Raw genomic sequence first — 23,322 nt, forward strand, 5'->3', positions numbered from 1 at the left:
GAACCATTTTTTTTTAGATTCCATATATATGTGTTAGCATATGGTATTTGTTTTTCTCTTTCTGACTTACTTCACTCTGTATGACAGACTCTAGGTCCACCCAACTCACTACAAATAATTTTGTTTCTTTTTATGGCTGAGTAATACTCCACTGTATATATGTGCCACATCTTCTTTATCCATTCATCTGTCAATGGACACTTAGGTTACTTCCATGTCCTGGCTATTGTAAATAGAGCTGCAATGAACATTGTGGTACATGTCTCTTTTTGAATTATGGTTTTCTCTAGGGTATATGTCCAGTAGTGGGATTGCTGGGTCATATGGTAGTTCTATTTTTAGTTTTTTAAGGAACCTCCATACTGTTCTCCATAGTGGCTGTACCAATTCACATTCCCACCAGCAGTGCAAGTCCTTTTTCTCCACACTCTCTTATCTTTGATAAAGGAGACAAGAATATATAATGGAGAAAATACAGCCTCTTCAATAAGTGGGGCTGGGAAAACTGGACAGCTACATGTAAAAGAATGAAATTAGAACACTCCCTAACACCACACACAAAAATAAACTCAAAATGGATTAAAGACCTAAATGTAAGGCCAGATACTATCAAACTCTTAGAGGAAAACATAGGCAGAACACTCTATGACATAAATCACAGCAAGATCCTTTTTGACCTATCTCCTAGAGAAATGGAAATAAAAAGAAAAATAAACAAATGGGACCTAATGAAACTTAAAAGCTTTTGCACAGCAAAGGAAATCATAAGCAAGATGAAAATACAACCCTCAGAATGGGAGAAACTATTTGCAAATGAAGCAACTGACAAAGGATTAATCTCCAAAATATACAAGCAGCTCATGCAGCTCCATATCAAAAAAACAAACAACCCAATCCAAAAATGGGCAGAAGACCTAAATAGACATTTCTCCAGAGAAGATATACAGACTGCCAACAAACACATGAAAGGATGCTCAACATCACTAATCATTAGAGAAATGCAAATCAAAAGCACAATGAGATATCACCTCACACCAGTCAGAATGGCCATCATCAAAAAATTAGACATAGATTTGATGGGGAGAGGCTATGGCATATAGATGAACTGGAAACTCAAAATGGGTGACAATAAGTGAAGAAAATATTTCAGGAAGAACGAGGAGTCCTGTGTCACTGGGGTGCAAGATTTGCAAAAGAGGAATAAGCTCTGATAATCCCGGGAACATCAGTTTAGATCCTCTCGTGGCTTGCTCTAGAGATAATACTTTATTTGAATTAAAGGTGAGTCACCAGCACTTCCCAAGTTGCCTGTTTGGTAACAACTAGCACAATAACCAGAATTAAAAGAAAAAAAAATAATCCACCTTCTAATTTTTTTGTGAAAAATCTTTAATTTGATTTGGCGTCTATAGACTGCGCGGGAGCATTTTCACACTTGGCAACGTTCTCATCGCGCTTCTGGATTTTTCATCTCTCCCTTCGGCAGCATTTTCGACCACTGTGGGAACAAAGGCCTAAGGGGATCTCCCTCGGAAGACAGCCAAACAGAGCACACCGGCCGCCTCTCATTCTGCAATAATACTTTTGTAATATATTTACGATTCTTCCACTGCCTGCAATGAAGAAACGGAAAGCACGGGAAGGTTTTAGGAAGTGCAAGACCTAGGCTTTTGGAATTCCTTACGTAACTGATCTGTGGCCTTTCTTTTGTTTCTTTTTCCTTTTTCTGTACCATCAGGAGTAAAGTAGAAGGTGGGACTAAGCAACTAACAACGTGTCCATGGGTTCAGCTCAGTCATTAACCGCCGGAGTGCTGAGAAAGTGGCATGACCACGGGCAGCCCCCCTCGTGAACTGACACGTGGGAGGCCGGGGCCACGGTGGTCCCCCGGGACTCTCTAGAGGCCAAAAGACTCTACCACCAACCACTAAGCTAATAAAAGGGAAGTCTGTGCTTCTGTTCTCGACTGTCAATTTTTCCTCTTGGTATTAAAGTTTTACATCACTTTCCTCCTGTCTCATTAACAGGTATAACGGCCTTCCCGGGAAGGGGTGGCTTTTGTGATCTGGTTTTTCTCTTAAGAGTGAATCAGAAGAGATCGAGACCCTTACTTTAAGGTTCTTAATGGTCTTTGTCAGAAAGAAAAAAATTGGTTATGTCTAGTTCCCAGACAATAAATCTATTTGGTCTAAAATTCCCAGAAGAATGGAGAGGGCTGACTCTGACTTATATATTCTCAATCCTTTCAGCCCTCTCATTTCCCAGCCCCTCTTACCTGAAACAGGCAGCAAGAACAAGAAGAACAACACAAAGAGAAGGTAGTAGACCCTCATGGCTGGCCGGCTTCGCAGCTGCGACTGGACAGGAGGGTGCACTGGCTCACCTTATAAAGGCTCCAGGTCCACAGCCACAGGGAGAAGCATTCAAAAGCTGCAATTCCTGTAATATTACAGCTATGACAATATGATGTATTTCCTAATGCTTCATGCTAACGTACCTTACAAAGCAGACCACGCCCATTCCTCCCAGGAGTTAATTACAGACCTAAGGGGGACACAGAGCTTGATGTGAGCGCAGGGCTGTCCTGACGCCTCTGAGCTCTGGGTGCTCGTGTACGTCTGGCTCAGGTCTGGCTGCCAGCACAGGTGGGAAAGACCTGCCTGCTCCTGCGTATGGAGTCCTAGGACATGCAGCTGGGAGCTCACCTGTCTCCACTGTGGTCCTTCTAAGTGTTTGCCTCTTCCTAAAGTCCTGCGAGAGCCCGAGGGCCACTGGGAACCACAGCAGTACAGTCCAAGACTGGTATATTCAGAATCTAGGCGTAAACTGGGGCTAGGCCACGCCCTGAGCCTGCACGGATACGCCTGAAATTGCTCTGAAAACAGGATCAGCTTCTAAGCAGTGTGGGAAGGGAGGAAAAGTGGGCTACATTCCAGAGACCCTGCCCTTATGCCCCTTGGCCTGTGACGGGGTGTTGCCCCTTGGGTGAAGCACAGCTTATGTACTTCATTGTTGTCTGAAAACCGCCAAGTCATGAGTCAAGAAGGCGCCTCATTTTCCTTTATCAGAGGAAGCTGATGTTGGGGTGATACATTTGATGGACTGACATCTCCTCCTCATTGGCGACACTCCCTATACAAATGAGGAGCTTCGGAAGATACACTTACAACCTCTGGTTACTCCTGTGTCATGAGCATTCAAGGAAGCCCAGGGGTCAGGTGATTTCCACTGGATATAGATTCAATATTTAGGGGGCCAACTGCTTTTTAAAAAAATTATCAGGCTTAACTGTTAAGAAATCCAATCAGTGGGTTATACTCGATAGGTTATTTCCTTGGAAGCTGAAATCATCATGATGTTGGCTGGCTGTTGCTTTGTGTGAAAGCAATTGTAATGGGCCCACCAGGGTTCTGGGGTGTCTTAGATCTAGGACTGTGGGTTCAGGATCCTCTTGTACCTATCGGATTCTGTAAGCAAATTCTGAACTCCTGCTGTAGATAAAGTACCATGTGCTTGGGGTGGGTGAGGGGATAGAAGGGATAAAATACAGAGGGGCCAGTTCTGGTGCTTTCTCTCAGGGAACTCCCATGTAGACGGGCATAGAATCGAATAAACCATAGAGAATGGACTTTAATAAGGGCCATAATAAGGGTTCAAGCACAAGGCTGTAGAAATGTAGAAGAAAGGTAATTTATGCTGAAAGGCAAGTTCGGAGAGCAGATTTAAGAAGAATTTCGAGTTGTAGACACTTCATACTTTTAAATTCTAACTTCCCTCATCAGTTCAGGATTTGAGACAAAGTAGACATTTTTATTTTAATTAGTTAATTAGTTGAAATATAGTTGATGTACAATATTATATGTTACAGGTATACAATATAGTGAGTCACACTTTTATTTTTTTTATTTTTTATTTTTTTTCATTTTAACATCTTTATTGGAGTATAATTGCTTTACAATGGTATGTTAGTTTCAGCTTCACAACAAAATGAATCAGTTATTAGTCACACTTTTAAAAATATAAAATACTGGCTATATTCCCTGTATTATAATGTTGTTAATATAAAATATTGGCTATATTCCCCATATTGTACAATATATCCTTGTAGCTTATTTTATACATAATAGTTTGTACCTCTTACTCCCCTCTCCATATCTGCCCCTCCCCCCTCCCCTCCCCTCACTGATAACTGCTAGTTTGTTCTTTATATCTGTGAGTCTGCTTTTTTGTGATGTTTACTAGTTTGTTGCATTTTTTAGATTCCATTAATAAGCAATATTGTACAGTATTTGTCTTTCTCTGTCTGACTTACTTCACTTAGCATGATATCCTCCAAGTCCATCCATGTTGCTGCAAATGGCATTATTTTGTTCCTTTTATGGCTGAGTAGTATTCCATTATATACATATACCACATCTTCCTTGTCTGTTCACCTGTTGATGGACACTTAGTTTGCTTCCATGTCTTGGCAATTGTAAATACTGCTGCTATGAACACTGGGGTGTATGTATCTTCTCTAATTAGTGGGTTTAGCTTTTTTTTGAATATACACCCAGGAATGGAATTGCTGGGTCATATGGTAGTTATACCGTTTTCCACAGAGGCTGCGCTAATTTGATTCCCCAATGCAGACATGTTTAACTGGGGAAGGAGGTTAATTCCGTGTGGGCAGGTGCTGACTGGGTAAAGAGTCTCACTCGGCCTCACAGGGGGTAAAAGAGATAGCTGCAGGGGTGTCACAGAGAATTAGGACCAGCTCTCCGCCCAGGCGCAGGGCTGGAGTCCTCAGAGCTCTGGTTACCGGTGAGGACTTACTTTCCCACTTGGAGAGCAGACCTCCACGGTGAGCCCAGGGTCTAACCTGTCCCTTCAAAGCAGGGAGGGCTCTCCAAGGCAACACCACTATTTCCTAAGAGGTTCTTTGGGAGAGAAAGTACCATGGCAGTGGTACTCACCCCACTCGCAAAATGAAGTTTGAGGAACATTTCTGTATTTTACGATGTTTATAAAAGTTACTCTTATTTGTGGTAAAAATTCAAACAATAGGAGAGTGAGACTGTTCACTTCTCTGCCCTGGGGAGACACTGGTAACTCTGATTTGCCTTCTTTTTGACTTATTATAGCTTTTTTTATGTCACCAATACTTGTGGCTTCTCAAGCAATAGCAGTTACACGTTTACCATTGAGTAATTCACACATGCCTGTGAGTCTGACATTGACAAGAACAGCAGCGACTCCCAGGGCCGAGAGGGCCTAGACTCGCAGGGCTTGGAGATGCAGACCCTGCTGACTGGATGTGCTGGGTTTTCTCCCTGCTGTGAGTCAGCATTTTTCTATGTTGATTAGGTGGAGAGAGGAGAGACTTGAGTAATTCAACTATTTTCGCTCATGTCAGACTTTCCTCTCATCTCCTCTAATCCTTTATTTATTTTTTAAACTCTGGTTTTAAAATATGGAGCAGAGATTTGGTAGATCAAAGTTTTTGGTCCAGGGGCAGTACTATGTGGAGTGCAGAGGTCCAGGTTGGAGTGAGACGTTCCCATTTACCTCTCAGCTCTATCATTTATTATTTGGGTTTACCTGAATAAATTCCTTAAGCTCTTTGAGCATCTGTACCTCAGCAGTAAAGCACAGAGAGTAATCAATGTCCTGTTTAGTCCACAGTGAAAGCCCTATGAGTTAATGATATAAAATTGACTTGTAAACTGCAAATTACCACGGATCACCCATGTGGTCTGGGGAAGAATAACCAATGAGGTCTGGTTACCAATAACAAGGTAGGGCAAAGGTTGTGGCACGGGTTCCCTTGCAGGATTTCCACTCTTCTTTATCTTCACAGAGTCTAAGTGTGACTCAGCCGCTCTCCTTTGCAGCCATTTTAATCTTGTCATGACCACTGTTATTTAAGTTATATGGGCAAGGATACGCATTATCCCATTTTACAGATGAGGAAACTGAGGCTCAGAGAGGTTGAGTGACTTTCCTTAGGCCAGCCAGCTAGTAAATGGCAGTGCCCTGAGCTGTAGGGAACTGTGTACATTTCCCAGCCACTCCTGACCTCCAGGTACCATGTAGATTTGCCAAAGGGATGCACTGGTAGAAGATGAGAAGGCAGGACTTGGTGAGAAGCCGGGATATTTATCTTCCTGAACTTCAGAAGGCATCTCCTCTGTGCTTTCAATTTTGGCCAGAAAGCTACTTCATCCGTGGGTCTGGCTTGCACAGGCAGGTCCACCACGACCCCAGCTTCTGCTGCGCAGTCCATATCCCAGGCTTTGGGAAGGTTACCTCCTTCCTGTCTTTGTCCCTCTAGCCCCAGGGATAGTAGTGCCTTTCTGCTGTTGCAAATGCTGAAGTGACTCACCATAGGCTTGATTTCTCAGCCTATCACCTCTGTAACCAGTTGTCCATATTAAACTCCTCCCATTTGAGATTCTTATATTTACCTCAATTTCCCTTGTTGCATTTTGACCGTCTTCCAAGTCCATGCTGTAAATCATAACACTATGAAAGTTCTGTTCATTCTTCCCCTTCTGGTGCCAATACTACGTTGTCACCAGCTAGAATACTTTGCTACACACTGCCCTCCTGTCTACTTTATCAACATCTTAAGATTTAGCATAAAATGGGAGCTTTGAGATGATGGTATAGAGTTGCTGGTTGCTACCAACTAATTGTGGCCCTTCGTTTACACATTCTCACAGTTGTGTGCTTCCCATTGTAGGTGAGGCAGCTTCTAGAATTCCAAGATATCACTGTTATCTTAGCTTAATTATTTTTCTCCAGAAGAATGTAAGCAAGAAAACAGGAGAGGGCTTCCCTGGTGGCGCAGTGGTTGAGAGTCCGCCTGCCGATGCAGGGGACACCGGTTCGTGCCCCGGTCCGGGAAGATCCCACATGCCGCGGGGGCCCGTGAGCCATGGCCGCTGAGCCTGCACGTCCGGAGCCTGTGCTCCGCAACGGGAGAGGCCACAACAGTGAGAGGCCCGCGTAGCGCAAAAAAAAAAAAAAAGAAAAAAGAAAACAGGAGAGACAAAACCTTGCCTTAACTATGTAACCACAGACTGCCTTTTCTTCTGGAAGGGTGGCAAACTGTAGGCTTTTAGTTTTGGAGGTATTTTGTTTTGTCTCCGTGGAGGTTTAGAAATTAGCCTACCACTTACTCTTATTCCCATGCTTCATACATTAATATATTTGCATATTTCCTATAGGCATCTGAGCCGTTACTCCTGCTTTAAAAGATACGGTCTTCCCTTCAAACCCAAGTCAGAAAAAGCTACATTTCAACATGGGGACGTGGACCGGGAAGGCAAAGGCTGTATTTCACACTAGGTGACTGAGCCGTCTCCACCAAACCCCCTGGGTGTGGACCAATACTTTACGTCATCTTCAGGCAGCAAGTATTCGTGGCATTTCGGCATCTCCCAGGCAGGAGCAAACATGGGTGACCCTTTAGCTTCCTGAAAATACTCTTGAATTGTGAACATTTTATTTGACATTTTGCCCTATCCACTGTACAAAAAAAATAGAGGAAATATCAATAGAAAGGTGAAGGGAGGAAGTGCGAAGAACAGACAAGTGTGTTCTGTGAGGGATACCTGGCTCACCATGAGTCCTGGACTCCTATCTGCTTGACCAGGTGGAGCAGAGCCAGAGACACAACTGTTCACCCCAGGAGCCAGAGCACATGGTGGGGAGATGGGGCAAGTTAGGGAACAGTGAACCGTCTAGTCTAGCCAAGTGGACAAGCGTGGGGACAAGTTTGCATTGATTTGGTAGTGGGGGTGATGAGAAGAATTCAAGAAAAATTAGATCTAAGGTTTTTTTTTAACATCTTTATTGGAGTAAAATTGCTTTACAATGGTGTGTTAGTTTCTGCTGTATAACAAAGTGAATCAGCTATACATATACATATGTCCCCATATCCCCTCCCTCTTGCGTCTCCCTATCCCACCCTTCTAGGTGGTCACAAAGTACCGAGCTGTAGATCTAAGATTTAAATGATCTAAAATGCTGAACTTGGATTTCCCTGGTGGTGCAGTGGTTAAGAATCCGCCTGCCAATGCAGGGGACACGGGTTTGAGCCCTGGTCTGGGAAGATCCCACATTCCGCGGAGCAACAAATCCCGTGCGCCACAACTACCGAGCCTGTGCTCTAGAGCCCGTGAGCCACAACTACTAAAGCCCACGTGCCACAGCTACTAAAGCCCACGTGCCACAACTACTGAAGCCCACATGCCACAACTACTGAAGCCCACGCACCTAGAGCCCGTGCTCCGCAAGGAAGAGTAGCCCCCACTCACCGCAACTAGAGAAAGCCCGCTTGCAGCAACAAAGACCCAATGCAGCCAGCAATAAATAAATAAATAAATGTTAAAAATAAAAATAAATAAATAAAATGCTGACCTCTCCAACATCTCCAATAAAGACCGAGGAGAAGGGCTGAGAAAGCCGTGCTTACAATTAGGCCAATGGGCCTGGTGGTAACTCTTCCAAAAATCTTTGTGTGTTAAAGACCATTTACATAATCTACCTCCAAGTGGTGTCTATCAATGGCTCTGGGAGTGTGGCCATTGTGAGACAGGCCACTGATGCCAGGGACCTTTGCTGGATCTCGGCCACTCTGTCCTATTCCTCCACACCTCAGCAGCAAGGTGGTTCTCAGCACAGCTAGACATAGACCAGAGGGAAGAGCTCTTAGTAGAGGCAGTGTGCCTGTTTTCTCCTCCCAGGAGCTTTTTTTTGTGGTACGCGGGCCTCTCACTGTTATGGCCTTTCCTGTTGCTGAGCACAGGCTCCGGACGCGCAGGCTCAGCGGCCATGGCTCGCGAGCCCAGCCGCTCCGCGGCATGTGGGATCTTCCCGGACCAGGGCACGAACCGGTGTCCCCTGCATCGGCAGGCGGACTCTCAACCACTGCGCCACCAGGGAAGCCCCACCCAGGAGCTTTGAATTAAGATTCAAAGACTGTTGAGGAAGGCCGTGGGCATATCTTCTCAGTGGTCTCTCACTGAGAGTCACTAAGACTCTGTATTGTCCAAATACTAAAATCACCATACATTGCCATTTCTAGTCCTCATTTCTTTATATGAAAAATAAATTAATTTGAAGAGGTGATGCTTAAGATCCTCTTTGGCTACATCACTAAGGCTTCTTTTCAAGGTTCTCTGCACCCACCACGTCTTACCTTCATACAGCCATTTCCCACTCCTCTGAACGTGGACCACTCTAAGCAGCCAGACCCATTGATGCCTCACCATTGCCTTGATGACGGACTATCGCTCAGGATTTCACTCATGGGTCCAGCAGACACAGAGATACTTCTTAGCTTTGGGAAAGGGCGAATAAACTGGCGAAGTGATTCTGTGTCCATATTCTGCACCACCTCTGCATAGAGCACTCCTCTCAGGTGCTACTTGGGTCACAAGTCCAAATCCTCTCAAATTACCCTCCCTGACTTTGCTTCAAGTGAGGACCACACTTACTTGATGTTGCCTAAGAATATTACAGGAACAGGAAAAAAAATGAGAGCCACTGCATGGGGAACAGAACCTCTCAGGAGGGAAGAGGAAGGAGCTTGTGTTGTCTTCAGTGGTGAACGCTTGAGCAGTGCCTACTTTGTGTCTGCTGGAAGGGAAGAGTTCACTGCAGAAGAGACCTTGGGTTCACTGTATGAAAGTTCATATTATACTCAGGCTGGAGCTTAAAGGGTAGACTCTTCATTTCTGGACACACCCAGGTTGACTCCTGCCAGGGGGAGAAATGTCTCCTGAATTAATACAGCTTTAAAACATTTTGGGCTATTCCCTATATTTCTCTTTGTAGCTTAGACATCTGATGATATCTTTTTTTTTTTTTTGTGGAAGAAGATACCCTGATGGTTTAGAGTACACAAATTAAGCAAAGATGTAAAAGACATACGCAGGGCTCTAAAAATTAATTCTTTCTCTCACCAAGTATTTTTAACTTATGGGAATGGAGGGTACAGGAGCCAACTCTCCTCAGTGAATCTCCATGTTCCAGGTTCTCCCTCAAATTTGTATGTTTTTACTGTTCTTGCTTCTTTCTGTTTTAGAGGGAGTATTTCTCTTTTCCAAGGCTCTTCTTTCTATACCTTTAGAATCCACCTCTTTTAACCATATACCATTATTTATCCTCTTTCTCTCTCAAGCCACTTTCTTACCCCCTCTTTCTCTACCAGCTCCGTTGTTATGGCCCATAATCGCACTTAATTCTCTACTTAAAAATAATCTCTCCTTGACCCCTTTTTCCCCTCAAACCATTACTTCACTGTCTTTGCTCATTTATTATCAAATTTCTCAAGAGTGGTCTATACCAGTATATATATTGGTATATATTCCCTCAACCAACTGGTCCCAATTTATTGCTTCCCGGCATCTGTCTCAAGAAATACATCAGAAGCACTCTCTCCAAGTTCAACAATGACTTTGGCATCTCCAATCCAATGGCTTCTTTGCCAGTAATCATTTGATTTGATCTCTTTGCGACATGTGACTTGTGGGGCTACTTTCAATCTTGAAACCTGTCCCTCTACTTCATCTCAACATCCAAAAAACTTGTGGATAGTGACTCTATATTAGGACCTTGGGACCTGGTGCCTTGACAGATACATCGATAAACAATATTTAGTCTCTGGGCTCTGTGCCCTTCACTAATGGTGGAAAGACACAGGCATTTGACATGGTAACACATAATATAAAAGACATACACTTTCCAATTTCCTCCTATCATTTGATTGCTATCTTTGGTTTATTATGGAATTTTTCCTCTTTCTGTTCTCCAAGGCCATAAAAGCGAACATCTTCAAGAATTTAATATTATCGCAGCAATGATAATAACGATCGTCATTATCATGATAATTGACATTTATTGAGCACAGACTACATGCAGACACCATGCCGAGCAATCTATATGCATTTATTTTATTTGAATTGTGCAATAATTCAATAAGGTTAATATAATTATCTGCATTTCACAGTTGAGGAAGCCAAGACTTAGAGAAGCTAGATAAGGTATCCCATCATCTTTATATATTTAATTCTTTCTGATTCTTCTCTTTTCCTAATTACTCAAATTCAATCAGGGTGTCCAGTCAATTCATTCCACACAGCTGTTTGCACAATCTACACAGCCCTGCTCACATACCAGTTCCTCACGATGCTGACCACCCCGGCTGAAAGTGATTGCTCTCTACTCTGCATCTATGCCGGGCATATTTTGTACTACACTTGGAGCTATTGCCAAACTCCTTAGTAAATGTCATATACTATCACTATTTGTGAACATTTCTTATCACCTTTAATAGATGGTGTCTTTTTACTTGCGTCCTTGTGTTAATGAGAAAGTAGATATTCATGACCTACATTGCTTTCATCCTTTGAATAATCGGAGGTATTTTCAAACTGGGAAACTTAGAAAAAAATATATCATAAAGGAGAAATAATACCAGAAGAGTTAGGAAGTAGAGAACCTCAGCAGGCAATGCAAAGTCAACAAAGGACTTACAAAGGACAACAATCTGAATGAATTTATATTTTAGCAAAAAACTTACAGCAAATATAATATGGAGGTTGGGTTAGAGGATTATGAGGCTAAAGGTCAGGAGATCAAGAGCTGAACTGAGGGCTCTTTAGTTCCCAAAAACAATGGGATAAAGAGACAGACTTGAGAGCGAGAACCAGCCAGAAGGTAGAATCCAAAGTTGGTACGATTGAGCGTGACAGAAGGAATTAAGAGTGAGAGGAAGCAGGCTAGGAAGACCGCCAGTGTTCTGTTCAGGGGACAGGTAGATGGTGGATCAATAGGGAGAGACAATCAAGGTGGCGACCCCCGGCAGGCATGAAGGGAGACATGCTCTCGAGAGAGAGCCAGGCTGAAGACGTGACACCTTCTAACAAGCTCAAGCTATTTGAGGAATTTGAAGCCTTAGCGGTAATGTGATGCTGTGTGCGCATTTTCCCAGAGTCTAAAATCACACCCAACAAGGTGGGGCTGATCTCTTGACTCCTGAGGGCAAAAATCAAGGCTATTACATCAAAAATTCATATAAGGTCACCCTAAAGACCTCCTACCTATCTGACAGCAATGCTTTCATCCCAAGAAGAATGAAGTGTGCATGGCGCTTTACTTTCTGTTTATACTTCTACACTTTAATCAGATTCTTTGACTGCATTTCACACTCAACCCCAGTGAAAGCTCACCAGACAGCAGCTCTTGGTGCTAGCCTACACGGTCTGCTGGCTGCTTCTCTGAGCGGAATTTTAGGGCATAGGTGGCTCTTAGAAAACAGCTATGTAGTAAACTCGTCAATGGGCCAGGGGCTGGGGTGGAGGAAGTAATGTATCCAAAGGCAAGAGGACCCCAGGGAAAATTTTTGAAAATGTAGGACTTCCGGCACTGTTATATAATCAGAACTGATACTTGAAATGAACCTATTGGCTGTTGCTGAAATAAGCAATGGGAAACCATCAAATGCTTTACACATAATGACTGGCATCTCCTGAACTGTTATGTACCTAGCACTGTAACTGGTGCTATAAAGCTTTTTTTTTTTTTTGTGGTACGCGGGCCTCTCACTGCTGTGGCCGCTCCCGTTGCGGAGCACAGGCTCCGGACGCGCAGGCTTAGCGGCCATGGCTCACGGGCCCAGCCGCTCTGCGGCATGTGGGATCTTCCCGGACCGGAGCGCGAAGCTGCGTCCCCTGCATCGGCAGGCGGACTCTCAACCACTGCGCCACCAGGGAAGCCCCGCTGCTTCTATTAATAAACCTTGCCGCCAAGCCCGGGAATGACTCGTCCTTTGAAGGTTCATGCGGAATGAGCTAACAGAGATAAGAATCAACCCGCATTTTCTGTGGGGAGAAGAGCTTGTCAAGGGGGGAGGGCTTCAAGTCTTATCGAGGACTAACCTTTCTCACATCCCCATGAGGTAGGCATAGGGCGGTGAGAGCGCCTTCCCTCCATAGGAGGAAATAGAACCGAGCTGAAATGGTCAAGCCCATGCTTCTAGGGGAGTTTATCCACTATTTAAAAGTGACTGTTTTCTTGCTTTGTTATCAGCAACAAGATCTCAAGAGTTAAAGGGATCTGCAAGGTCATGTAACAAAATGCCTCACGTGACGGTTGAATCCTGCCTCTTCTGCAACACTTCTAACGTTGGGGAACTCAGTGTTCCCCAAAGGATCCCACTTTACTTTCAGCTGCTATGCCTATCATTTTACTTTTCTCCTTATTGAGCCAAACGACGCTTCCCTAAAACTTGTCTCATTGTTCGTGTCTGGATTCCTGGTTCTCAGAAACCTCCCTCCCCTCTTTCTTCCTTTCTTCCCTTCCTGTTTTCTTTCTCTTTTAAATTAATTAGACCATGTCCTTTTTATTTTATTTTTGACTTTCTGATTTTTAAATTTGAGTTATAATCGACAAATAAAATTGTAAGGTCATGATGTGTACGTTGTAATGATTCAAAGCATGGGCACGGGCTTCCCTGGTGGCGCAGTGGTTGAGAGTCCGCCTGCCGATGCAGGGGACACGGGTTCGTGCCCCGGTCCGGGAAGATCCCACATGCCGCGGAGCGGCTGGGCCCGTGAGCCGTGGCCGCTGAGCCTGCGTGTCCGGAGCCTGTGCTCTGCAACGGGAGAGGCCACAACAGGGAGAGGCCCGTGTACTGCAAAAAAACAAAAAAAACTCAGAGCTTATACCCTTTTCTCAAATGGTGCTTCGGTAGTTGTTTGGATAGAGCACTGAAGAGCTGCTCCCAGAGCAGGGGGTGGGGGCCTGTGGAGGCATGCATCACTATGCCACCAGGAAGCAGGCAGCAAAGGGAAGGTGGGACCACGTACCCACGAGACCCTTACCCTCCATGGCGTGGTCAGGGTGGGCGCTGGCACCTGGAGAGGAAAATTGCTGGAGTGGAAGATCCTGGAACAAAGCTTTCTGTCATCATGGTGCTTCTTCATCCTTCTTTTCATGAAGAGCTGTCTCTCCAGCAAATTCCTTTCCCAAGACTCATGGTGTCTTCGCTCCACATGAGCGGATGCCAGAATGACAGGGAGCAAAGGGGAAGGGCGAGCCAGGCACCAGGTGTGTGAAGTCTCACAGTGAGCCAGCCTGGGGCTCCCTGGCTTCACCTCTGCCCGACCAGCTGATGGCGGAGCCGTGGTGACTCGTGGAACAGGATGTTCAGGTGTGGCGCTTGACGCCAGGTGTGGTGCAGTTCCAGGAGAGCACCATGAAAAACTGGAAAAGCTACACGTTTCACTTTACTGTTGTCACTGTGTTGTTCCAGGGAGGAAGCTGGGGGAGCAGAGACGGGGCAGCTACCAGCCCAAGTCTGCGTCTCGAAGCCAGAGGAGTGTCTTCACGCTTCAGAAACCGTCTCCTTTAGCCCTGTGGTTCTCAGTACCATCTTGGCAGCATTTAAGAATTACATATGGCGCCCAAGGCACCACCTGTAGGGATGACTGATTGAGCAGTGTGGGTCCTTAGCTAATTCTGTAAAGGGACCTGAGTGAAACTACTGTGCATCCAGAGCTGAGAACCATGGCCTCAGGTGGAGAATCGTGGTTCCCTTACATCCTCTCCAGCAGCTTCACTATCTTTTCCCTGCAGTAACATGACTCTGGCCATCACCACATCCCCCCACTAAGTAAGGCTCCGAAGGAGTGGCAGACAGAGAGGAGCTGCAGTGGATGCTGGTCATTTCACACGATCCACAGACCCGCTAACGATCTGTGAGAGGGAAGGCTAGCCTTCCTCCTCAGAGACAGGGACAGCGCTCTCGGAGGAGACATGTCACATGATGCACTTCACGTCAGAGAGGGAGGCGTATTCTAGAGGGCAAACCTCACTCGGGGGCCCGCGTTTGTACCCAGAAAGATAGTGCTGTACGAGGAGAGACGCCAGGTGGGCGACACCCCGTTTCAGACAGAGAGAGCATTCCCTGAGGAGAAACGTGGGATCCTGGGCCTTGACCTCAGAGAGGTCAGCAGCTCTCTTTGCAGACAAGGCCTGGTGGCTTGTCTTAACTTGTCTTAAGGTTAAGAGCTTTCTCTTAACTTCCTGTCTTTCTTTTTGTCTTTTCTCCTTCTTCTTCTGCCTCTGAAATGTACTGGACTTGAGCTACAAGCTCGAGACAAATGGTGGACAGGCCTCAGGCCCTGGGCTTCCAAGGGCGCATCAGGCAAGCAGAGGAGCGTGGCTGCTGGCGGGGGATGGTGTTCGCCCCAGGTGTCCTCAGGCAGTGCAGCAGGGGCCCCAGGTCACTTGGGGGCGCTGTGCCGTGTCCCAGCAGGTGCCGTGTCAGCCTAGGCCTGAAGGGCAAAGACTGGACGTGGGCAAGCATCGCCAGGGCCTCGGAAGCAGAACGTACAAAATCCAGGAGGTAAAAGATCAAAGGAAGTCCCAGAGCTTCAGGCCGCTTGGGCGGGTTGGAGCTTAGCAAGGGGACAGCTGAAGCTGGGGTCACCCGGGTTTTGGTGTGAGGGGTCTCGTAGTCCGTGTTGGAGCGGCTCAGGGCCCCACGTGAGGACAGGCAATAGCCCTTGGAGACTTTGGGGCAGAAGTGAGGGTCAGGGCCTCGGAAGGTCTGGTCTGGCTGCAGACTCCCGAGTTTGGAGGATCCTTATTTCACCCCCAAGAGAGGGATGTAGCCCGGGACCATGGGTGGATTTCTGAGCTTCCGGGGCCTTGGTTTCCCTGACTCCTCCGTACGTGATCGGGCTCTACTAGGTTCTTTCGGAGGAGATGGCATCATTTGCGTTTCGTGGAGGCGGGTTCTGTCCCAGAAGAGGAAGTTGCCAGGCTGCGCTAGTGCAACACGATCGTCAACGTGTACGGCCTGTGGCCCACTTTGGAGAGTTTTCGTGTTGTTTTGTTAAAATTCCATCGCAGCCTTTTCCTGCTGCATCGCCTCCAAGGCCGGCGTGGGTTTCAGAAGGCAGAGGATTGCTCTGGAAGTGTGAGCAGGCGGGGCTTGGCCCGAGAGATGGCCCATCGTATTAGCACAGTCACCTCCACAGCACGCGGTTGTCGCAGGGTAGGACCTGGTGGCAACAATCTCCTTCAGAGGCAGGTCAGGGAGCAAGCTTGTCACCTCTCTCTGCAGTTTACCTGTGTTCAAAGACCCCAAGACATGGGGAGGGCAAACATGTTCATCTGAAGAGTCCAGATGAACCTGACAAAGATTATCGACATTGAACTCGGCTGAGGGACTGTTGCACCCTTGAGGGGTTTAAAAATCCACTCAGGCTATAATTGTACAGGGAAAGACCTTGTGTAAATGGGTCCGTGTGTATGCATGTCTGTATTCTGATCACTAAATTACTCTACCCACTGGTATTCAAATGTGATGTGTACTATTTCCACGTTGAAAAGCAATCTCAAATCATTCTATGTCTTACTTGAATCGAGAAGTTTCCACCATTAACTAACAAAATTAATCACCCGTAGAGGCCCAATGCTCTACCATTCACAAGGAATTTGAACTCAGCGGATACAAATATATGCCCACATTTCAAATGAGGAGCCTGACAGGCATGACGGTTGCAGGACTGGAATTTGGGGTTTTGACTCCTCAGTCAAGAGTCTTTCCATGACACTGTGCTCCTTATCGGGAGATGGTTTTGTTAAATGACCTCTTGGGCCCCTTTTCCGTCTACGATTCTGTCTGAGGGGCAGGGCCAGGCAGGCAAATACTTGTCGTGGAGACTCAGGGTCCAGGAGGGCTCTTCAGGGCTTCTCCCAGCCTTGTTTCTCTAGTTCTGCTGCCTACGGTGGGGGAGCAGGGAGCCCCCGAAAATGAATGGGTCACGTGCTCAGCTGTGAGGCTATGTAATAGGGCAGAGCTAGTAAGGTCTTTGTCCCACTTTCTGACCAGTTGTGAGAGAAAAGGGGGGATGCAGGCTTTAGGCTGTGACAGGGATGCGGCAATCGTCACAGTGTGGTGTCCCCAGTCCCCTGGTGGCTCCCACGGCCTGTCCTTGGGGCAGAAAGGACAGCAGTGGTAGACTGAAGATTGGTGCTTGAGGCTTGGATTAATTGATTCATTTCTTCACCTCTTTCACCCTGACTGTGCTTGGCTGGTCACTGAAGTTCCATAGAGGAGTAAGACCCAGACCTGTCCTGAGGCTTTCACAGGCCAGCGAGGAAGTAGCCATGTAAATAAGTAACAGCAGCACAGTGATAGATCCCAACATGGGGGGCACCGACGAGCCTGTGGGGGCACAGAGCTCCAGCAACAGATTCCGCTGTGCAGTGTGCGGGGGCGGGGGCCGGGGGGTCCTGAGTGGAGGGACACTGGAGCCCGCTGGAGTGGAGGGAAGAACTGCTCTGTCCTTCCTAGCTGCTACTGGCCATCTCAGAAGAGGAAGCTGAGTCTTTGAGAGGCACAGTGGAGATAATTATACTTAGCTCAGAAAAGGGAGCCGTGGGGGATGTATAAAGACTTTCCAGGTATGAACACTGGACCCCTGTGGGACCCAGTTGGGCCCCTCTGTCTCTCACCGGCTGCCTGGGGCCCAGGATCTCGCCACCAGGAACAGTCCAGGCCCTCCTGGGGCCAGTAGAGGGTCCCGGCTCCCAGCTCCACTTCCACCCAGAGAAGAGACTAGCCAGAATCCCAGGCATGCCCCTGCCCCCCTGCCCCGGCCCCAGCTATCCCTGATCACCGATGAGGCACTGATTCTACACCCACATGCTAAGCTGTCATGGCTCTCAGAGGTCTAGACCAGCTACCTCATTTTATTTTTGAGGAAACTAAGGTCAAGTGAAGGGACTAGAGGCAGAACCAGACACAGGTTCCCCAGCATTCTGGGCCCTGGCCCATTCCTTTGTGTGTGTGTGTGTTTTTAGTTGTTAGTGGACAGAGAGATGCCCATGGAATGACAGGACTCTTGGCTGTGTATGTGTCTGCCTGTCCTGAAGCACGAAGACCTGTCGTGTTTCACCTGGGAGCAAAAGCTAAGCCTGTTTCAAATCCCTTCCCAGGCAGGCATTCCCTCCAAGGCCGGCACTGCTCCTCCATCCTTTGAAGGGACGACAAAGGGCTCCAGAGATGCCTGTGATTAAGAGACTCCACTCCATGCAGCCCCACGCGTCTGTCTGATTCCATTTAGAAAACAGCCACGAGTAAGTTTAGGAGAGCCTGGGGAGAGGCCGAGGCATTATACCAAATGTTCATTGAAACTTGAGCTGGGAATCAAGACAGGAACCAGAAGGAGATTTTCTTGGTGACTCTTAAAGTAAGTTCAGCTTATCTGTGAGCAAACTGGACTCGGGCAGTGAACAGAAATACGGAAAGAAGGTATCTTACCACGCTCTGTAATTAGCCTAGAAAGAGCTTGGCTCCTGGTCTCCGACATCAGGACATTTGCTTTTATTATTCTTTTACATTTCTTACTTGTAATGAATGTTCATTGCTCTTTGCATGACTGGTTCAACGATATGGTATGAGTGACAACTTCCAGCAGGATTTGGAGAAACGCAAAGGACCACGGGCTGAAGCGGCAAGGAATCTTCACGAACAAGAGCCCTGCCTTGCTTTGTTCACTCAGATATATGTTCTTCAGAGGTAACATAGAACAATGGGCACTTGATTGGTCAGGTATGCCAGGAATCCACTTAGGAACCGCTCACCTGGGGAAGTTCACTTAGCCTTCTGATTTTCAGGAATCCACTTAGGAACCGCTCACCTGGGGAAGTTCACTTAGCCTTCTGATTTTCAGGAATCCACTTAGGAACCGCTCACCTGGGGAAGTTCACTTAGCCTTCTGATTTTCAGGAATCCACTTAGGAACCGCTCACCTGGGGAAGTTCACGTAGCCTCTGATTTTCAGGAATCTACTCACGAACCGCTCACCTGGGGAAGTTCACTTAGCCTCTGATTTTCATTTCCTTTCCATCCCTAAAATGGAACTGCCTCAACCTGACTATATTCTCCATTAGACTGTGTGTTAATCAGCTGAGATAACCTAAGACTAAATGTTTGAAAATTTTAAAAAATCCTATTTACATGTGACTTATTGTTATTATTTCTTGAGGAGTCTATGGAAAGGGGACAAGGCACATTATAGTCTGGGAAGAAGTAGGATGAAGCTGGGATTGGGTTTGATGAGAGGAAAGATGTCATTTGGTGGAAAAGAGACCAAAAGATTGGCTGCATTTCTGTCTCTCTGAAGATGAGATCAGCTTGGTTTCTGGTCTACCCTATTTGTGGGTAGGTAAGAGACAGTCCCTGGACCAGGGAAAGGAGGTGGATATTATAAAATTCTGAGACTCTTTTTTTTTTTTTTTTTTTTATGCGGTACGTGGGCCTCTCACCACTGTGGCCCCTCCTGTTGCAGAGCACAGGCTCTGGACCCGCAGGCTCAGTGGCCATGGCTCACGGGCCCAGCCGCTCCGCAGCATGTGGGATCCTCCCAGACCGGGGCACGAACCCGTGTCCACTACATCGGCAGGCAGACTCTCAACCACTGCACCACCAGGGAAGCCCCTCTGAGACTCTTTAAAAAAAAAACAAACAGAAAAAGACAAAGTCGGTAAGCTTTTAGGAAAAATCTTTTATAAGACCTTCATCACTGGTACTGGAGTCATTCAACAAATATTTACTGAGCACCTACTACAAGCCACACATTCTTCTAAGCCCTTAGGATACCTCAAGATCCCATCTGCCTTCTGGAAGCTTACATTTTAGGTGCTAGATCCGCCATCCATCTCTGGTTTACTGTATTTATTTATTTTTTTCTTCCTCTGTGTGTGGTATGCAGCACCTATTCCAGGGATCAGAGCAGATTTCAGCTTTTTTCTCATCAGAATAGCAGAAAAAAAGTCTGCAGGGTCCATGTTGCATAAAACAGATAACATTTCTGATTGCAGGTGGAATGTCCCCTATTGATACAATAAATTAGAGCTGATATTTAGTTCATATAGCAAAAGAATAAAGCATGACCCCAGCCCACAGGCCAACTCCACACGGTTATTATATGCTTAAAAAAATGAAGTGTCTGGACAGGTTCCAGTTTAACTGGGCTTCAGTTTCTTAGCTTTAAAACAGGGACAATAATCCATATCTCAAAATTTTGTCAGGAAGATATATATAATACGTATATTTTTATATGTTATTGTACTGTATCAGGCTTCTCAAGCTTCCTGGTGATGGATGTGAGCTAATGCAACAGGGAGAAGCAGAGAGAGTTTTGGAGAACAGAGTCGAATGATTGGATGGGTGCGTCTTGGTCTCTAGGAAAATAGGAAATCGTTCTGATTCTCAGCTTGTGGCCTAATTTTCAGCTTTACAGCCTACAGTGAAAAAAAGAAAAGAAAACCGAGCTCTCCTCACCATAACTTGTGGACTTGTAGGTCAAGCACAACTATCCAACGTTCCCATAAGGAAAGCATTTTCTATTTGTCACAAGAAAAAAAAAATGGAACTACATGTGGTGATGGCTGTTGGCTAGACTTCTTATGGTAATTATTTTACAATATCTACAAATATTGAATCATTATGTTGTACACCTGAAACTAATGTAATATTATATGTTGATTATATCTCAATTTTAAAAAAGAAAGCATTTTTTATTTGGGAATGAGATGGTTGAAAGAAAGGTCTTATGTCAGGTCTGCAAATGCCAATCTATCATGACTCAGAAAACCAAAACACCCACCGTGTTGGTCTTACATGATTTAAAAAACAACCTTGCGCGATATCTCAGCTCCAAATGGGGTGTACTCTCTGATGCCATGTCATCTCAGCTCTGTCATGGCTTTTTGGGGAGGACAGCCGAGTGAAGAGATGGGCTGCACATCTAATGAAGATCAAAGAAGCACAGACTAGGGATCTGGAGACCTGGACTGGCCTTCCTTCTTCCGGTAACTAATGATTTCTCCTTGGACAACTCATTTACCTGGCTATGGCTCAGTTTTCCTCTGTAAAATCGGCTCTCTGTGAAAGCTGGAGGAATGCCAGTGTCAGGATGAATAACTGCTATGACTGTGATTGTCAATTGCACTGCAGGACAGTGGCGTTTCTTGGGAGCGTGGTTTCCTCTCTCTGTAAAGTGTGGGGTTTCCATAGAAAAGCATTCATTGCCTTCCAGCTCTGACATCTGTATGACTGTCATTTCTTTCCGCAAACTTTTCTCAGACTGTGATGAATGCTTTCTATTTGTATCGGAACAAAGTTGACCCTTTGACTTGGGTTATGACCCTGAAAACTCATACTTAGCTTTTAAAAACCTCTTTATAGGGAAGATCAAAATGGTCCAGAGCTGAGCCCCAAAGAGGTCCACCTGCACCCACCAACAACACACAGATACACACCCAATCCCCCCTCCACGGACACACAAATCAATGAAATTCCTGTACTGCCTTCCCTAGGCTCTCCCAGCTCATCCCTCCTGGCTGGGAGCAGCTTCCTACCTTAAGCAGGAGATATTTACCTGAGTTCATTTGGACCAAACAGAAGAGAACAGCGAACAGAAAGAGGACCTTCATGTTTTAAGGTTCCCTCAGGTCTCTCCGCCCTCCTGTGCAGAAAAGCAAATCTGATGAGAGAGCCAAGTGGAGTGGAGAGGAGAGGGACAAAAATAGGACATTTATAGGTTTTTGGGAACACTACTCAGGAATGAGCACATTTATCTGGTCTACTGACTAAGGCTGTGGGCAGAAGTTACTCAGATACCTGGATTCCTTGACCCCAAATCCTATACAGTCCTGGCTCCTTAATCTGTGTCCAGTTCCCACAGATCTGACAGGAGTGAGCTGAGCTCAGGTTACGTGATCGCAGCCCTGGAGAGCTGGAGGACCAATGGGCGGGGCTTCCCACCTCTTCCCCCCATATGAGCCCCAAGGTGTTCACTGTTCCCCTGCTTAAGAGAATGTTAGCTTCTAGAAGTTAAATCCACTTGAGTCCATATATCTAATATTAAAAACAAACAAACTTAAAAGTTGAAGAAACTTGTATTAGTCACAGGAGAACCAGATGGGTTTTTCTATGGAAATAATCTTTTGAGAAATTGCTGCAGCATGAATAACTGGAATTCAGTCTTGCCAAATTCCCTCCAGCGTGAACTTCGGAATTTTCAAAGAAAATAGAAGAGATTTTAACTCACATATTTCACATTAAAAATATTAAGGGTATAAATGAGGCAACTGAAATTTGAAAATACAGTTTTACTATGCTTTCTGATGTTCACATGAGAGAACAGATATTCCAGTCAAAGGTATCTGGGAGTAATAAAAATTGATTTTTCACTAGTTAAAAGCAAAATCCACATATCTCCTAAAAAGCACACTTTTTACAAGCCTCATTATCCATACTTGACACAAAGCATTCAGAAATAGAAAATGAGGGGACTTCCCTGGTGGCACAGTGGTTAAGAATCCGCCTGCCAATGCGGCGGGTTCGAGCCCTGGTCCGGGAAAATCCCACATGCTGCGGAGCAACTAAGCCCGGGCGCCACAACTACTGAGCCTGCACTCTAGAGCCCGTGAGCCACAACTCCTGAAGCCTTGGTGCCACAACTACTGAAGCCCGCCCGCCTAGAGCCCGTGCTCCACAACGAGAAGCCACCGCAATGAGAAGCACGCACAGTGCAATGAAGAGTAGCCGCCGCTCGCCGCAGCTAGAGAAAGCCCATGCACAGCAACGAAGACCCAGTGCAGCCAAAAATTTAAAAAAAGGAAATAGAAAACGAAAACATAGATTAAAAGATCTCATTTTAGGACTTCCCTGGTGGTCCAGTGGTAAAGACTCTGTCTTCCAATGCAGGGGATGCCACAACTACTGAGCTCGCATGCCTCAACTAGAGAGCCCACGCCGCAATGAATGGTCCCGCACGCTGCAACTAAGACCCAACGCAGCCAAAAATAACAATAAATATTTAATATAAAATATCTCATTTTTCAAATTAAAAATACTTTCAAAACAATAAATAAAAAATACTTTCAGGTAACTGCGGTAATAAAGAAAACTCTGAAATTACAATATATTAAGACAATAACGACTTAAGCAATGTGTAGGATGTCATTCACGTCTCAAAGGTATCACAGGACTCACAGGACACGCTCCCAAAAGGGATTTTTGACTTAAATCATTTTCTATTTTTTGAGAAGGAAAGGTCTCCGCATTCAGCACCAGTGGCCTCCCAACTCTAAGCTTTTACCTTGAAGCACCGTCAACATCTAACTTGAAGGAAGGTGTGGGCACCGCCCCTCGCCAGACGCGGGACGCCCTCCCGCCCACGCGGAGAGTCAGCTTCCGTAAGCGGCTGTACCCACTGACCGGAAACTCCCTGGGGGCGGGGCGGA

At 46.0% G+C, this 23,322-nt stretch overlaps 2 protein-coding genes across 2 annotated transcripts; both read right to left on the bottom strand.

Moving 5' to 3' along the window:
* Positions 1-1,467: 1,467 nt before the first annotated feature.
* LOC115838857 (beta-defensin 103A-like) lies at positions 1,468-2,333 on the bottom strand. Its single transcript, XM_030830052.2, has 2 exons — positions 2,276-2,333; positions 1,468-1,613 (listed from the first exon to the last, which is right to left on the bottom strand). Exons 1-2 carry the CDS (start codon positions 2,331-2,333, stop codon positions 1,468-1,470), a joined length of 204 nt encoding a protein of 67 aa, XP_030685912.1.
* A 17,097-nt stretch (positions 2,334-19,430) lies between these two features.
* SPAG11B (sperm associated antigen 11B) lies at positions 19,431-23,306 on the bottom strand. Its single transcript, XM_030830062.2, has 4 exons — positions 23,178-23,306; positions 21,453-21,539; positions 19,702-19,902; positions 19,431-19,517 (listed from the first exon to the last, which is right to left on the bottom strand). The coding sequence occupies exons 2-3, from the start codon at positions 21,505-21,507 to the stop codon at positions 19,745-19,747; spliced, it is 213 nt and encodes a 70-aa protein (XP_030685922.2). The 5' UTR covers positions 21,508-21,539; positions 23,178-23,306; the 3' UTR covers positions 19,431-19,517; positions 19,702-19,744.
* Positions 23,307-23,322: the final 16 nt, after the last annotated feature.

The sequence above is a fragment of the Globicephala melas genome, chromosome 21, assembly GCF_963455315.2.
Source record: "Globicephala melas chromosome 21, mGloMel1.2, whole genome shotgun sequence".
NCBI classification, from domain to species: domain Eukaryota; kingdom Metazoa; phylum Chordata; class Mammalia; order Artiodactyla; family Delphinidae; genus Globicephala; species Globicephala melas.

Excerpts from the sequence above, each read along its gene's own strand:
- LOC115838857 (XM_030830052.2), bottom strand. The coding sequence starts at position 2,333 with ATGAGGGTCTACTACCTTCTCTTTGTGTTGTTCTTCTTGTTCTTGCTG. Across the intron at positions 1,614-2,275 it reads GTTCTTGCTGCCTGTTTCAG|GCAGTGGAAGAATCGTAAAT; the intron begins GTAAGAGGGGCT and ends TCTTCATTGCAG.
- SPAG11B (XM_030830062.2), bottom strand. The coding sequence starts at position 21,507 with ATGAAGGTCCTCTTTCTGTTCGCTGTTCTCTTCTGTTTGGTCCAAATG. Across the intron at positions 19,903-21,452 it reads TTTGGTCCAAATGAACTCAG|GGGACATTCCACCTGCAATC; the intron begins GTAAATATCTCC and ends TTGTATCAATAG.